Source organism: Vombatus ursinus, unplaced genomic scaffold (genome assembly GCF_900497805.2).
Source record: "Vombatus ursinus unplaced genomic scaffold, bare-nosed wombat genome assembly UNPS02014773.1, whole genome shotgun sequence".
Classification (NCBI taxonomy): domain Eukaryota; kingdom Metazoa; phylum Chordata; class Mammalia; order Diprotodontia; family Vombatidae; genus Vombatus; species Vombatus ursinus.
The window spans coordinates 36268275-36286054 of NW_020954551.1; the positions used below are offsets into that span (position 1 = coordinate 36268275).

Genomic DNA, 17780 nt, shown 5'->3' on the forward strand with positions numbered 1-17780 from the left:
ACAGAGACAGGAGAGAGACAAAGAGAAGAGACAGAGAGACAGAGGCATCTAGCACCATGCCTGTGATGTAGAAGGTACTCAATAAATGTTTGTCAATGAATCTGAATCTCATTCACCAGATAACCTCTATTATCTATCTCTAACATTTGTGTGATGTCACTCAGTGACTATTTCTAAACCAGAGGTCCTTTTTTATAATATTTATTTATTTGTTTTTAATTTTCAACATCCACTTCTATAAGATTTTGAGTTCTAAATTTTCTCCCCCTCCATCTGATCCCCCCTCCCCAAGACAGTGTGCAATCTTAAGTAGACTATACATGTACAATCATATTAAATATATTTCCACATTAGTCATGTTGTAAAGAACTAGAACCAAAAGGAAAAACCACAAGAAAGAAGAAACAAAACAAAAAAAAGAGAGAAAGTAGTATGCTTTGATCTGCATTCAGACTCCATAGTTCTTTTTCTGGATGTGGATAGCATTTTCCATCATGAGTCTTTTGGAATTGTCTTAGATCCTTGTATTGCTGAGAAGAGTTAAGTCTATCAAAGTTGATCATTGCACAGCATGGCTGTTACTGTGTACACCATTCTCCTGGTTCTGCTCACTTCACTCAGCATCAGTTCATGTAAGTCTTTCCAGGTTTTTCTGAAGTCCACCTACTCATCATGTCTTAAGGAACTATAGTATTCCATTACCTACATATACAACAATTTGTTCAGCCATTCCCCAATTGATGGACATCCCCTCAATTTCTAATTCTTGGCCACCACAAAAAGAGCTGCTATAAATATTTTTGTACATGTTTTTTTTTATGATCTCGTTGGGATACAAACACAGGAGTGTAAACCAGAGGTTCTTAAATTTTTCTGTGTCATAGACTGCTTAGGCAGTCTTGTGAAGCCTATGAACCCATTCTCAGAATAATGTTTGTTGCTTACATTCATAATAGAAGGAAATGCTAAATTTCAATGAGAGCCTAGTGAAAATAAAGATGGAGGGGAGGGAGGTGGAGAAAATTTAAAATTCAAAAGCTTATGGAAGTGAATGTTGAAAACTAAAAATGAATAAATTAATTAAAAAAAAGAAAATAAAGATGGAGCAGCAAGGTAGCACTGCACTGGATAAGGTACCAGGCCTGAGGTCAGGAAGAACTGAATTTAAATATAGCTTTGGACACTTACTAGCTATGTGATTGGGCTGGGCAAGTCATTTAAACCCTGTTTGCCTCAGTTTCCTCATTTGTAAAATGAGTTAGAGAAGAAAATGGGAAACCACTCCAGTAACTCTGCCAAGAAAACCCTAAATGGGGTCATGAAGAGTCAGGCATGACTGAAATTACTTAACAACTATGAGGGGAAAAAAATATAATTTTTTTTTCCCCACCCAAGTTCAGGGACCTACCGAAATCTCTCCATGGACCCAGGTCACAAACCTTTGCTCTAAGGGTTAGAGAAGGTAAGAAACTCTTAATCGTGAGAGGTAACCAAAAATTGAAGAATGGTAATGAGCAACCTTCCTCATTCTATCAAAAACCCAATCGAGCAGCTAGCAGCAGGTTGCTGGTTGCCTGGGTGGTTGCACACTGTTGTTTTTGTTATAAACTACTTTGGTGTCTCCTAAACAGCTGCTGTACCCACCAGGTCAGAGATCTCCCTTCTGAGCTGGGCTTTGCATTCTGCCTTCAGAAGGGAATTTCAATGGATTCTCACTTGTGTAATCATTCTCTCTTTCCCCGTGAGCTGCCTCTGAAGTGGGAGCTGAGCTAGGGAAGAGTTAGACTGGGGAGCTCAGAGGGTACAAGTTTAATCCTGGGTTTCAGCAGGATACTTTCATCTTCCAAATGTTTAACTTGAATCGACTTGAGATGTGTTGTGGCAGAATGGATGGAGCAGTGGATTTGGAGTCTGGAAGACCTGAGCTCAGATCCCGTATCAGATACTTGATAGCTGGGTGCTCATTGGTAAGTCACTTAACCTCTCTGAGCCTCAGTTTCCACATCTGTAAAATGACACAGCAATATTTGCATTCCCTACCTCACAGGGTCGTCATGAGGAGTGGTTTATATACCTCAAGGCACTACAGAGATGTTCTGATGCAGCAGGAAGAACAGAGATTACATACAAAATAGGACTTTTGGTCACAGTTTGGTTAAACCCTTGGTGACTAAAGAGGTGGATATATCTCTTTCATTAGAGGTCTGTAAGATCTCCATCATTTTGGACTGGGCAAAGTGTCATCCCTCTTGCAGGCAGGAGAATGGTAGGTGAAAACCAATTTCACCCCTTCTATAAATGTACCTAGCAATGTTCTGGTTCTCTCTCTCTCTCTCTCTCTCTCTCTCTCTCCCCCCCTTCTCTGTCTTTCTCTGTCTCCCCATCTTCTCTAGTCTATTTATATAATTTCTATATCAAGAATAATCAGAATGACTGGAGTTGAGTGAGGTTAGTTTAGGATTGCTTCATAGAGATGTCTAACTACATCACTCTCCGGCTCAAGAAACTTCAGTGGCTGCCTGTTGCCTCTAGGACAAAACACAAACTCCTCTGTTCAGTACTTTAAGCTCTGAAAAATTTGGCTCCAGTCTGGCTTTCCAGGCTTAATGCATATTCATGCATTCTGCATTGCAAGCCAGACTATCTCACTTGTTGCTAATACACCACATTACATCTCTCCCTTATGTGCCCTATGCCTGGGGCACTCTCTTCTCCTCTTCACTTCCGCCTCTCAGAACCCTTATCTTTCTTCGAGGCTTAGCTTAGGCCTTTACTGATCCCATCTGTTAATGTTTCACTGTGAAATTACTTTGCATTTACTTTGTATATAATTTGTACTTACTGATCTGCATACCCATTACATGCCTTCAGTAGAATGTAAACTCCTTGAAAGCAGACACTGTATTCTTTTTGTCTTTGTAACTAACCCCAGGACCTATCACAGAGCTCGGCACTCAGTAAGTGCTTCATAAATGCTTTTTGATGGGTAATATATACTTGTGGATTGATTGAATGAATGAATAATCATAAGAAGCAGAGATTTAGAACTGGAAGTGACCATAGACTAGTGGTGTCAAATTCAAAGAGAAATGGATCCCTGGGGGCCATATATTGCCTTAGAAAACCTCAAATTAGCTGTCTATATTTTATTGTATTTTTAAAATTTGTTAAATATTCTCCAATTGTATTTTTAATCAGGTGGCCATACAAATAGATATGTACATAAGTAGATTTTACTGTAACCATCTTATTTTTCAAGTGGGGAAACTGAGGCACGGAGAGATGAAATGACTTCCAGTGTCAAACAGCTAGTAAGCAGAGGAGCTAGAATTCCAACTCAAGGTTAAAGGGAAGAAGGAGCAAAGATGTCCCTGCTTTCGTGAAAGTTTGGATGCCGGGGAGGGCAGGATGGGCAGGATATGATAAGGCTTTGTTTGACTACAGCAGGAATTCTTAGCCAGAGCCAAGATACTGATTTCTCTTATTTCACTGTGTTGGGAGAGGAAGCAGGTTAGCAACAAAGACAGGTAGTTTTGTTTCTGTCTTAAGCTACCTCAGCTATTAACTATTTCTGGTCAGAGAGGAGCCAATGTGCTGTCTTTAGGGTCAGGGTCAAATTCCTGGCTCATAGCCTTGTAGCCTGGACCTTTCCCTTGGGCAGATGGTTGACCACAGGTACCCTTGGAATGAGCCACAGTATCACTAGTTTGTTGTTATTTGTCCTTCATTCTCTAAGAGGACCATGACATCAGGAAGGTGAAGCCATGACTTGCAAGTGAATTGGATTTAAGTGAGGGAGGACTGTGCAAAGTCACCAGCCTCACTTTCTCCTCCGTTGCCACCTGGGTCCGGTGGACAGATATAGATCAGGATGACTGCAGATGGCCCCACTGCTAGTTTGTAATACTGGTATTGATGGGTCTTTTCCTGGGTATGATTATAATTATTACCTCTGAGTCCAATGATAGAGCTAATTTGGAATAAAAGATCCCTGGGTTGAGTGAGGAGGCAAGCAAGGATTCTGCCACTACAAATTCTGTGTGACCCTGGGCACTTGCTGGGCTTCAGGATTATTTGCTTTTTTTCCCCCCATAAAATAGGGATGAGAAATCTTTGCCACCTACCTTGTAGGACTGTTGTGAGAATGACATGAGATACTATTTGTGGAAATTCTTTGAAATGTATAAAGCATCAGACCCACATTTTCCAAACTGTGTCTGTGGCTCTGTGAAGAGGGGGCCCCTCTTTGCCTTTGCCCTTAAAGTTCAGCTTTGGTGCTTTCTCCTCCAAGATTCTCCCACTTGAGAAAAAGAGTCACCCTGGGACATCATGCAATAAATACTTCATTCTGCATCTCTTGAAGGCATTTAGTATGGAATGCTACATACTAGAGTTGTGTTTTTAAAAAATATGGATTGATAGATTTAGGCAATTGATAGAGTTGAGGTTGATAGATTTAGATAATTGAAGATCCCAGATTTAGAACTGGAAAGGCCCTTAAAGGCCATTGATCCTAACTTTCTCTTTTTACAGACAAGGAAACAGAGGGCTCAAGGGGTTAAGTGACTTGCCCATGATCACATAGCTTGTAAATGTTAGAGGTGAGATTTGAACCCAGGTCTTACCAACTCCAAGTTCAAACACTCTATCTACTGTGCCAGGCTATCCCCCTCCTGGACTGTAGTTCCATGGGGACAGGAAATGTATCTTATTTAAACTTGGTATCTTCCCTATCCACTAGAACCATAAATCATAGTTCTAGAGCTGGTTATTAGAAATTAGTGAGGCCAAATCCTTAATTTAATCAGATGAGGAAGCTGAAGGTCATAGAAGTTAAATGACTTAGATAGGGTCACATGGTGAGTGAGGGATTCAAACCTAACTTTTTCTAACTTTCCTTCCAGCTCCGTATCATACTGCTTCTACTCATCGATTACTTATTAAATGAGTCTCAGCAGGTGGCTGATTCTCAGACAGGTCAAGCTACCTGCCTAGTGACACAGAGAGTAAGACTCTTCACTTCTCAGTATTTCACCCTCTAGTGTACTGATGTGAAATAATGAATATATCAAAGATTTATATTACATGTGGCAAATTTGGGGGATGAGAATGGGCTTGATTTTTCTCTATTTTATACCAATACTTCTCCTACCTACCTTTATCGGTGGAGCATTCTCTACTCATAGACCAGAATTTATGAGTTCCATCAAAATGTTTCTAGCTCAAAAGTGTTCCATGGCTAAATTAATTTGGGTGATATTGCTCCAACATATGTAAGATAATTATTATCACCAGAAAAGAACTCTCAGTTCAATTCAGTTCAAGAAGCATTTATTAAGGGCTTGTTCTGAAAGTCATTGTTCTAAGCACTGGAAATATAAAGACAAAAATGAAAAACAATCCCTACCCTTAAGGAACTTATGTTCCAGGGGTTGGGGTTGGGAAGATGAAACATATACACAAAATAAGTTAAGTACAATGTAATTTGAGGAGAAAGAAAATAGCTGAGTGGGATCTGGGTTGCCTTCACAGAGGAGGTGGCAGCTAAAATGAATCTTGAAGAATAAGGATTTTCAGAGGCAAAGATAAGGAAGGTGCATGGAGGGAGGGGGATACCCTGCACTATAATGCATGGAGGCAGAAAATGGCCTGGTGAGTTTAGAGAACAGTTTGAGTTCAGTTTAATATTTTTATTATTCAGTCATTTCAGTTGTGTCCAACTCTTCATGGACCCATTTGGGGCCATAAAGATACTGGAGTAGTTTGCCATTTCCTTCTCCAGCTCATTTAACAGATGAGGAAACTAAGACAAACGCGGTTAGGTGACTTGCCCAGGGTCACACAGCTGGTGTCTGAGGCCAGATTTGAACTCTTCCTGACTCCAGGTCTGGCACTCTATCCACTGCACCACCTAGCTGCCCCAGACTGGAACACAGAGTTGGGTTGTGGGGTTTTTTTTTTGTGATCTAAATTTATTTTTTTTTTGTTTGTTTGTTTGTTTTAGGCAATTGGGGTTAAGTGACTTGTCCAGGGTCACACAGCTAGTGTCAAGTATCTAGTCTGAGGCCGAATTTGAACTCAGGTCCTCCTGACTCCAGGGCGGTACTTTATCCACTGTGCCACCTCGCTGCCCCTGTGGTCTAAATTTGACAGACATTAATAATAAGAATACGTTTATATGCAACTAAGAACAAAAAAAAGAGGATTGTGTATGAAACCTTGAGTCTCCATTATTACAACTTGTTTTTTTAAAGTATATGATAAATTCATCATGTTAGTTCCAAAGCTGTCTCTCTTGTCTGTTTCCCTTTGAAGCTTCTTCTGTTTTCTGTGCATTTTAAAAATGCTTCGTTGATCATCTTCTCTCTCTCTCTCTCTCTCTCTCTCTCTCTCTGTCTCTCTCTGTCTCTCTCTCTCTCTTGTCTGCCTCTCTCTCTCTGGCTGTCTCTGTCTCTGTCTCTGTCTCTGTCTCTCTCACATCTCTGCCCCAGGGCTCCTCATTCTCCCCCTCAAAAAAATAAACAAACAAAAATAAACCCCTTGCCTTTCTAACAAATAAGTATATTTAGTCACTCAGTTAAGAAGTATTCATTAAATGCCTACTATGTGCCAGGCACTGTTAAGTGATGAAGATAAAAAAAAAGCAAAAGACATTTCCCTGACCTCAAGGAGCTCCCAGTCTAATGAAGGAGATAACATGCAAACAGCTGGGTATGAACAAGATATATACAAGCTATATTGGAGATAATAAAGAGAGAGAAGGGACTAGAGAATTAAGGGAGATCAGGAAAGGCTTTAGAAGATGAGATTTTAGTTGTGATTTGAAAGAAGCTGGGGATGCCAGGTGGTGGAGATAAGGAGGAAGGACATTCCAGGCATTGGGATAGGGGTTGTGGGGAAGCCGGTGAAAATGCCTGAGTCAGGAGATGAAGTGTTTCATTGAAGAAACTGCAAGAAAGTCAGTGTCACTGGATTGCAGAAGACTGGAAAGGTGGGGGGAGGGAGAAGGCTTTGAATGTCAAACAAGGGATTTCATATTTGATTCTGGATGTGATAAGAATCCACATGTTAGTAATATTCATCTTGTTCCGCACCTCTAGTCATTACTTTTTAGTCCATCAATGAGAATGGGTACTGGATCTTCATCGTCAGTCCTCTGGAGTCACCAGTAGTCATTGAGCAAAGTTCTTAAGTCATTCATGGTTGTTTCCTTTACAATGTTGAAGTCATTGTATAAATTGTTCTCCTGGTTCTGCTTAATTCACTCTGTCTCTGTTCATTCAAGTCTTCCTAGATTTCTCTTCATCTGTCCTTTTTCATTTTTAGGGAATAATAATATTCCATGACATTTATATACCATTGTTTGTTCAACTGGCTGTTCCCCTTTGGTTTTCAGATCTTTGCTACAATTTTTAAAAAATGCTATTATGAATAATTTTACATATATGTATCTTTTCCCTCTTTCTGTTATCTCTTTGGGCAGTATAGGCCTAGTAGTGGTATTTATGGGTCAAAGGGGAATATGCAGTTATTAAAGGGGAGCAATTATGAAATTGGATTGGCAAAATGTATTGGATACTGATTGTGAAGGCCTTAAATCCAAGTAAGGAATTTGCATTTTGTCCTAGAGGCATTGGGGAGCCATTGAAAGTCTTTGAGCAAAGGAAAGACAGGGTCACACTTGTGCCTTGGGAATTTATTTTGGCTGTTATATAGAGGATGAATTGGAGAGGATAGAGACTGGAGGAGGGAGACCAATTAGGAATTTATTACTGTGTAGTCCTTGCAAAAGGTAATAAGGTCCTGAATTAAGGTGGTGACTATGTGAGTGAAGAAGAGGTGTTGGACTTGAGATTTTGTGGAGTTAGAATCATTACAGTTTGGCAGTTGATCAGATATGGGGGAGTGAGGGAAAGAGAAGAGTCAGTAATTATTTTGAGCTCATGAATCTGGTGACTAGGAGAATGGTGGTGTACTCAATAGAAACAGAGAAGTTGAAAGTCTGATTGGGTCAGAGGTTGGGTAGGAGTTGGGAGGGGTACCAGATGATGGCGGTGGTAGAGACAATCATAGGATCATAGATTCAGAGCTGGAAGGAAAGTTAAAGGTCATCTAACCCAATCTTATTTTACAGATGAAGGACCTGAGACCAGAAAGGTTAAGTGACTTGCCCCTCTTCCCAAAATGAAAGAAGTCTTTTCAAGGTAGCAGATGGGGCAGATAGATGAAGCATCATTGTTGATCCTCCATTTTTTGAAGAGGACCAATGATGTCACGGGTGATGGCTTGACTTGTGAGTAAATTGGATTTAACAAAGTCATCACCTCTCTCTTCCAGAGTCATCCAAATCCAGTGGCAAGACAAGAATCAGGATGACATGGCTTCTTTAATGTTTGCCTGCTGTAGCCGCCTTGGTGGCCATTGGAACAAATTGTTCTCATCTGCCCATGCTGCTGGGGAAATGTTCGCATGCTTAGGGTAGACATCTACCCAACTCACCCATGGGTTTGGGGCCTGTTGGTCAACCTGGTTTAGCTTTTCTGCTGAGACAGTTTTATTGGGGTGTGGGCATTGCAAATGCCACAGTTTCTTGGAGCCACAAATGAGAGCTGGGTGACCAGTTGGAACCAAGGGTGGATGGGCAGTCCTGAAAAGGGCTCAGCAGCCCTCACACCAGAGGTGCTAGTCCTCCTTGAGCACCCCATAACACCCCATTAAGCTTACTACATATAAACTCAATTCTGACCACAGAATATATAAATAAAAGCAAGCATGATAGTCTTTGCCTTCAGGGAGCTTACATCCCAATAGGAAGATGACAATACAAATAAAGGGGTGCTGGCAAGTGGGGGACGGAAACATGCACTATAGCATAGTGAGGTTACAGTCGGAGAGAGAGGCAGCCAAGAATCTGGAAGTCATAGAAGCTGAGATCACCAAGGCAATGAGGAGAGACAGACGGATTGACAGACACAGAGGGAGAGAGAAAAGGAGGGGCAGGCGAGGGAAGGTGAAAGGAATGGAGGGGAGAGAGAAAGAAGGAAAGGGAGAGAGGGAGAGAAAGAGGGAACAGAGCTGAGAAGAGGCTTCGGCACACTGGAGAGCCTTGGCATGGACTCTATTTGGCTGATAGTTTCTTGCCTATAGGCTTGGTCTCCCTGAGTGTAAGGACCCTGGCTTCCTGCTTGGTGTTTATCATTATTTAGCATACACGAGCCCAGGCAGGCTGCCTGCTGGCCTCAGTGTCTTCCTCAGGCTTCCCCAAGCTATCTCCTCTCTGGTGGTTGACTGCAGGATGGGCCAGCCAGCTATGGCTGCTTGCCAGGATTATGGACAAGTGACTCATTAACAATCCATGGCCGATGAGCTAAAACAAAAACAAAATTTTTTAAAAAAATGCATGGAGGATTTTCAAGAGATCACCATCTTCACCTGCAAGCAAGGTTCAGTCCTGCATACTAATGAAGAGAAAAAACCTGAATGAGAAAAGAAAAAAGAGGGGCTTTTAGACATCCCTTTAGACAGATTCTATCTAGGGTCAAAATCTCCTTCCTTGAGAGTGTTGGTGTCTGAAGTGGGGGGGGGGGGGGGGATTGGTGCTAAACCTAAGCTGAAAGATCAGGCCTTTTCCAAGCCTTGCTAAACTAGGACCAAACCCTAATCCCATAGTTTAGGCTCCAGTGAGCATTGGGAGCAGTTTTATTTTCTACCCAGGCTGAGGGTCCTGGGGTCATGCAGGAATGTGGGGGATGGATTGTAGAATGGGAAGGGCGTTCGATTAGCTTCGTCCCTTAGCCCCAGGAAGGTCTCTGCCTCCCCCAGGCCCTAGCTGGTCCGGGGCTGACTGGTCTAGAGCACGGCCGTGATGAGGTGGGGGAGGGGGTGGGGGCGAGGTAGGCGGGACAGCTAAGCTGCAGAGGGGCGCTCGGTGATGCGCTCTGCGGCTGGTGCGGGGCTGGGCGGTGCTTGAGGCGGGGCAGACAGGGGAGGAGTCTGCAGCCCCAGCCCCTGCAGCCCTCCCCTGGCAGCCGCCGTTCCCGCCCCCCACTCTAGCTGCACATTCATCACTCCGTTCCGTGGCGGCTGGCCTGTCAGCTGGCTGGCTGGGGGAGCTGCGGGCGGGCGTCGGAGCAGCAGCAGCCTCAGCCACAACCTCGGCAGCAACGGCAGCAGCAGCCTCAGCTGCAGCAGCAGCCAGCGCGCCTCTCCCGGGCTGAGTCAAGCGCTGCCCAGCAGCGTCGCCCTCCGGGTGGTGAGAGCGGGCCGCTGCCCCTCTTCTCTGCCCGGCTGGAGGCCAGCTAGTGCACCCTGCCTGCCTGCCGGCCGCCTGCGCTCCCGCAGCTGCTCCGAGCTCGCTCTCCGTCCCACCGTCCGTGTCCCTCGGTCCCTGCTGGGCTCAGCGCGCCCACTCCTCCGGCCAGATGATGAACTTCTTGCGGCGCCGCCTTTCCGACAGCAGTTTCATCGCCAACCTGCCCAATGGCTACATGACCGACCTGCAGCGGCCCGAGCCACAGCAGCCGCCGCCGCCTCCCCCCGGCTCCGCCTCGGGCCCCGCTGGGCCGCCTGCCGCTGGCTCGCCGGCCCCCGAACGAAGGCCGCCGCCGCCCCAGGGGCAGGGGCAGCTCCAGCAGCCCGCGCCGCAGCCGGCCCCACAGCAGGCGCAGCCCGCAGCCCCGGTGCAGTCCATGAGCAGCAGCTTCTTCAGCTCCCTGTCCAACGCCGTGAAGCAGACCGCCGCCTCGGCGGGGCTGGTGGACGCCCCCTCCAGCATCCCCGCCGTCTCCAGGAAGTCCAAGTTGCTCCTGGTCATCGATGAGCCGCATACTGACTGGTAGGTGGGCCCCGACTCCCGCTTCCCGGCCACCAGGGCTGGCCATCCGTACCCCACCCCCGCCCAGCTGCCTAGCCGCTCTCCCCGGTGCTGGCCTCGGGACTGCTTGTTCTCACTTCCAGCGCCGAGGCCACTCCGGCTAATCATTCACCCTCCTCCCACTGGCCCCCATCCCCCTATCCCTAATTGGGCATGTTTCTCGCATGGGAGATTGGGTGCACTTAGCTTGTTATGGAATGAGAAGGGGCGGGAGTGGAGGGGGAAGGTACGTGTTTAAGCCTGGAAAGGTTACCAGGTAGCTGAGAGGGAATTTGACATGGGTCTAAAACTAGGAAATGTGATGAATTAGATTTGTTTGCCAAATTCCAGATCATGAGGGAGAACCCTAGAAGCATAAACTAAGCAAATGTAGAAAAACAATAGGAATTCCTACTTTACAGAGCAGGTAATAAACTTGGGGGAATGTTTTAGCTGGATATGCGACATTGCAAAAAGAGGTTCAAGAAAGATAAAACTGATCAGTAAGAGATCTCTGACAGGTTATCTTCAGGAAGGGTTGGGAAGCTCAGAGCACATCCTCAAGACACTAAGGCTGACAACAGAAAGAACAAGCAAGCCTTCCCACAACTTGTCCCTTAGTGCCTCTGTCATTGACAGAATCCTGGACTGGAGGAGACTCCAGAGCTGTCATTCCCAAGTGGGATTTCTTGTATTCATATTATCCTTTGCCATCTTCTCTATATGTGTTTTGCCTAATTATTAATATTTTTTGCTCCCCCCCCATTCTTCCTTTTGAGATAGAGATTCTGTAGGGATGACTAATGTTGGTGTTGGTGGAATGAGATATGGAGAATGCAATAATGCCTGTTACTCATTGTGGCCCTTGTGGGGAGCTGTCTGTGTGACTGTTGAGCTTATTCCTTAGTCTTATTTTTTTTTCTCTCCGCCCCCCACCATGATGGAAAAGGGCCCTGAAGGGGCCATTCTCAGGAAATGGCCATCTGGTGCAAGGTGGAGTGGTGAATGGTGCAGAGGCAAATTAAGAATAGAAAAGGGAAGGCATTTAAAGACAACTATGGTGTGTCATTCATTGGCAGCTCCATTCATTTCAACAAGTCTGTTGAGCACCTGCTATTTCTAACACTTTGGAGGGCTAAGAGAAAACATGGCTCTTGCCTTCAAAGACCTTAAATCATGTCAGGGACATGTCAAATACATGAAATAGTTAAATAAAAATATAAGGCAATGTGTAAGTACCCAAAGAGTGGTTTTGACAAGAAGTACTATAGGAATTCAGAGCAAGGAAATGTGGCTTGGCTTGGTCAGTAAAGATTTCAAGGAAGAGGTGAGTTTTGATTTTTATCTCAAAAAGAGTAGGATTTGGAGGAGGGCAAGAATGTCAGTGACTCAGAGTTTTCATTGTAGGAACCAGATCCTTCTGCTCTCTGGTTCAATCCCTCTCTCTATATGTATTTTTGTTTTGAACAGCCTTTAGGCACAAATACTCTATCCTGCATCTGTCAATTGGCATACATTTTGTGGTCTTCCTGAAGGATTGGATTTTAGTTTGTTATGTTTTCAATCTTCATGGTTTTAGAGTTATCTCAGTTAGGGTTGTTGTTCCTATAGAAAGATTGTGGGGCATTGGACTAGACAATTTGGCTCAATGCCCCTGATGTTGCCTCACCATACCCCCAGATGCTTATGCAAACCGAAGCTGCAGAGGACATCGTGTGTTGAATACCAACTGTTTGATTTTTCAAAACTTACAACACTGATGTATTAATGTACCACTTAGCACAGTGCCTGGCACATAGTAGGCACTTAATAAATGCTAATTGACTCACAGACTAATATTTATCAAGCTTGAAGATAACATCTTTCTATGGTTGGCAGAATTTCCCAGAATTCTAGGATTAGTATTCATTAGAAATGTGTTCAGGCTCATTGAACACCCTGGTCATTATTGGTAAGTGGTTATAGTGAAATATTCTTTGTGAAATTAGATGCAGATGTGATGTCTTCCAGGTGCCTACTCAGGGCAAGTGCTGGGACTTAATTAAAAAGTGCTCAAGGTGCTAAATGATGATTGTTGGGGGGTGGGGTAGAATCTGCTGCTACTTCAATTTAAGTTTCTGTCAAAGTGCTGGGCTAACAGGTGTCATTTATGCCTCTTGTGAATAATGCAGATGAGAAGCAGTCATTCAGCACCCATCCCAGCACAATTTTCATGTTCTGTTCTCAACTGTATGGCAGACAGATGGAGGCAGAAGGATTTTAACAGCTAGTTTTTGAAAGCTGTGATTTTAAGAAGGTCTTAAGTCAAATAGGATTTCAAAACAGCTAAGTTAACGGCATGGCCTTTTGAATTTAGATCCATTATATTTTATTGTTAGTTGTGGAGGAAAAAGGATCTGGGCATCTACCATTGACCAGTGTGTGTGTGTGTGTGTGTGTGTGTGTGTGTGTGTGTGTGTGTGTGTGTGTGGTGGGGGGAGGGCTGAAATTTGTGCTGGTGAATCTCTAATAATTGGTTTTCTGAAAAAAACATATTCAGGACACACCTTTAAGTTTAATTAACATATTAACATTTTCTCCATCATTTTCTGAAGTCTGAAATCAATCCAAAAAACAATAAACCAAGTCCTGATTTGTAGGGTTTGTTGATTTCTCAGGTGTGAATGTTCACCTGAAAATTTAACAGTCAGCTAGAGCCAGACAGTTCAAAATGGTTCCAGAATACTCCTGAATAGAGGGATGTGGAGATGGGGATGGTCTTGGGGTATTTTCTTAAAAATACCATTGCATCTTATGTTATTGCTTTCCCCCCCCCCCACATGGCTAATGTGGATACATGTTTTGCATGATTTTTATTAAAAATAAATAAAAGGATAATTTCATTTTAAAAAACCTTGAGACAGAGACAGCATTGCATAGTAGAAAGAATATTGGCTCTGGAGTGAGAAGAATCATGTTCAAATCCTACTTCTGACACTAGCTATGTGACCATAGATAAGTCATTTAACTCTTGGGACCTCAGTTTCTTCATATATAAAATGAGGTTGTTGGACTAGATTACCTCTGCACTCTCCTCAAACTGTACACCTGTAAATTATTATAAGCTTTCAGAATTCCTTTCAAAAACTGCCTTTGCAACTGACATGATACTAAGGACACCAAAAGTGTGCTTAAAATTATTTTAATAAACATCTGTTCTTTCAAGTTCCACATTTCTAAATTGGAGGGGGCATTTACCTCTGTGTTTTAATGATCTTTGTGTATTTGTGCATAAAGAAAAAGGACCAATTTTGGGGATAGTGGCATTGGGAGGGTAGAGTAAAGTATTGTTATAATCCAACTGGTGAATAGATGCCTGTGCTCACAGAATTCCTGCTGTCTAATTTAATTAAATTTCTTGGGCATTTAAAAAGTATTTATGATGTGCTGGGCACTGTGCTAGGCACAAGACTACAGAGACAAAAATGTGACAGGCTCTCACTTCAAATAGCTTATATTCTGCTGGGGTTGAGGAAATAGCTTTTTATATAAAATATGTAAAAGTAAATTTAATATTTTTTGTGAGAGACACCAGGGATCAGGAAAAGCCTCAAAGGTTGTGGCACTTGAGCTGAGCCTTGAAGAAAGCTAACGATTCAGAGAATGACACAATTGAGATCTTTGTTTTCTTTCCTCAGTGGCTAAGGAATCAATCTCTTCCTGAGCCTCCCAAATATTAAAATTGAGAACCAATGCAGTACAGCTCAATCTTGATTATCCACATGCTAGTTTTCAATGGCTCAACAATAAAGGAATTCATTGGGGCAACTAGGTGGTGAAGTGGATAGAGCGAAGGGTCTGGAGTCAAGAAGACCTGAGTTCAAATCCAGCCTCGAATAGGAGCTTGGACAAATCACTTAACTCCTGTTTGCCTTAGTTTCATCATTTGTAAAGTGGAGGTAATAGTATCCTTATTATGTACCTCAAAAGGCTACCATAAGGCTCAAATAAAACAATGTGTGTAAAGCACCTTGCAAACATTAAAGCATTATATAAATGTTATGTGTTATCAGTAAGCTCCTTGAGGGCTCAGATGGTATCTGATGATGATGATGAAAATAATAATAATGATAATGATGATAATAAACTGACATTTATAGAGCGCAGTGATCAGTCTGTCTGCTCCCAAAAAAGGTTTGGATTGGGCTTGAGGTGATTAAAACTATTGACCATCATGAGGTTTTGTTGTTCCCCAGTGTATTTGATTTCATCAGTGCTATCCTATTTTGATTGACGCATGGTCAAAAGTGAGTTTTAAATTTGACTCATTGATTCTATAATATCCTTATGCTCATTAAATGTCAGAACTGGAAAGGACCCTTAGAACAGGGATTGTTTCTCCAGTCCAATATTGTGCTACTACCCTCTTTTGATAAATAAGGAAAGTAAAGGTTTTTTTTTTTCCGAGAGAAAGGTAAACATTAGGAGACAAAGTGCTTTTGATCTTTTAGAACATATCACATTATTTATTTGTAAGGCTGGTCCTAAACAGCTGCTGTAGCCCAAGATGATATTCATTTTCCTTTGAGATGGAATTAATTTTGAAACTCACAGTTCCTTAGTCCTCCTTGCCATCCCTCTCTGCAGGAGAGGGAAGGGGGTTAGTCAGCTGAGAATCCCTCCCAGATCCTCTATTTCAGGAGAGGGCCCAGGGCAGCCACCTGAACATTTCCCACCTGGCTGCTTTCCTGGACTTCATCATTGCTCTTCTTCGTGCAAGATGGAATCAGCTGTGAAACTCACACTTTCTTTTTGCCCTTGGGACTTTCCATCTTTCCAGTTGGCTTCAGGACTTCAGATTAGGTGCAGATGTGATGTCTTCCAGGTGCCTACTCAGGGCAAGTGCTGGGACTTGTTTAATCATTTCTGACCAACCTGATTCCCTTACCCCACTTTTTGGCTTCTTTTTGTGCATTGTGTGCCCTCTTTAGATTATGAGATCCTTGAGGGCAGGGGCTGTCTTTTGCTGTTTTTTGTATCCCTAGTGCTTAGTGCAGTGCCTGGCATGGTACATAGTAGGTGCTTAATAAATGTCCATTGACTATTATTGATTGAATAACCATTGATAGATTACTGATTGATAAATATAATAGCTCACTATTTCTTTAGCACTGCAAGATTTGGAGAATGTTTTCCTCACAACAGCCTTATGAAATAGACAATGTAGTTATTATTATCTCCATTTTATAGGTGAGTAAATTGAGACTTAGAGATCAAGTGATTTACACAGGGTTATACAGCTACTAAATATCAGAACTGGAATTTTGACTATAAGCAAGTAAAAAGCAATTTCTCTTTGGATGTGTAGTCAGGAATGTGGGCTGGCTGGAGTTTCATGTTAAGAGAAGGTGGGGAGGTTGTCATCACCTTTGATTTTTTGGTAGATATGTCCTAAGGGATTTGATAAAATGGTTCCCAGAATTTAAGGGACTTGAGAAATAGATAGATAGATAGATAGATAGGTATATAGATAGATGGATGGATGGATACATAGATAGATAGATGGATGAAGAGGTAGATAGAAAGATAGAGAGAGCTCTGAGTCCAAACCAGGCTTGACTAAGAATCCCCTCTAAAACATTCTTGACCAATGATCATCCAGCCTCTGAGGATCTTCAGTACCTAATGATTCCTAAGGATGCTGATTCTGCTTTTGAATACCTTGAATTATTAGGAAATAGATCTTTACATCAAGGCCAGATTTGCTTCTCTGGTTCTTCTACCCATTGCTCCTCATTTTTCCTTGGGGAGTTAAGCAGAAAAAAAATCCATTGTTTTCCACATGACAGCCCTTCAAACACTGGAAGGTAGCTATTATCTTGCCTGAAGTATTTTCCAGGCTGAATAAATGTTGTCAGTTTCTTTAAGCAATCTTTGGATGATGTGGTTACCGGTCCTTTTACTTTCTCACTGTCCTCTTCTAGTTTTGCTCTAGGAAGCTAGGTGGAGAAGTGAATAGAGTACTGGGCTTGGAGCCAGCAGGACCTGAGTTCCAATCTGGCCTCAGACACTTCCTAGCTATGTGATCCTGGGCAAAATCATTTAATCCTTTTTGCCTCAGTTTTCTCACCTGTGAAATAAGCTGGAGAAGGAAATGGCAAACTACTCCAGCATCTTTGCCAAGAAAACCCCAAATGGGATTGCAAAGCATCAGAAATGACTAAACGACAACAACAGTGACGTCTTGCTTCAATTTGATTGCTTTTCCCACTTTCGAAAATGTTCTGCTGAACCCATGTTGTGGATGAAGTTACAGGATCTCATAGTAGCCAATGCATGCCTCAGAAAACACCTGACCAAATATCTGTAGTCTTTGCTTTGTACATCTACAGGGCTGAGGAACCCACTACTTCCCTAGGCAGCCCATTCCATTTTTGCATAATTCTGATTGTTAGGAGAAACTTTCTTATATTAAGCCTATACTTTACTCTTTACCAATCCCACCCTTTACTCCTAGTTTAATTCAATCTAGCATGAACTTATTTTTATTTTTGTACTTAGAAGGAATTGGGGTTAAGTGACTTGCCCAGGATCACACAGCTAGTAAATCCCTGAAGAAAGATTTGAACTCAGGTCCTCCTGACTCTAGGGCCAGTGCTCTATCCACCTAGCTGCTCTTCTAATATGAGTTTATTAAGTGCCTGCTATATATGCAAGGTATTTGTGAAACAAAAGCAAAAACAAAATAATCCCTGTCCTCAGGGAGGTTACATTTTACTGGTTCTGCCCAATGGGGCTGAACAGAACAAGTCTAACCCTTCTTTCATGTGCCTGCCTTTTGAAAACTTGACCAGTTTTCATGTTCAGCCTAAAGTCTTTCTTTTTTTTCTCATCCCCAGTCCTGAACAGGCCAGAAGGCATCGGAACTTGTGCTTTAATTCTGGGTTTT

At 42.8% G+C, this 17780-nt stretch overlaps 1 protein-coding gene across 1 annotated transcript in view; it reads left to right on the plus strand.

Annotated features, from left to right (window-relative positions):
• Positions 1-10407: 10407 nt before the first annotated feature.
• The window catches only part of SYN2 (synapsin II), a 247025-nt gene continuing 239652 nt past the window's right edge, over positions 10408-17780 (plus strand). Inside the window, exon 1 of the mRNA XM_027863956.1 lies at positions 10408-10834. Within this exon, the coding sequence (XP_027719757.1) occupies positions 10422-10834 (413 nt within the window). The 5' untranslated portion in view covers positions 10408-10421. The remainder of the gene's footprint in view (positions 10835-17780) is intronic.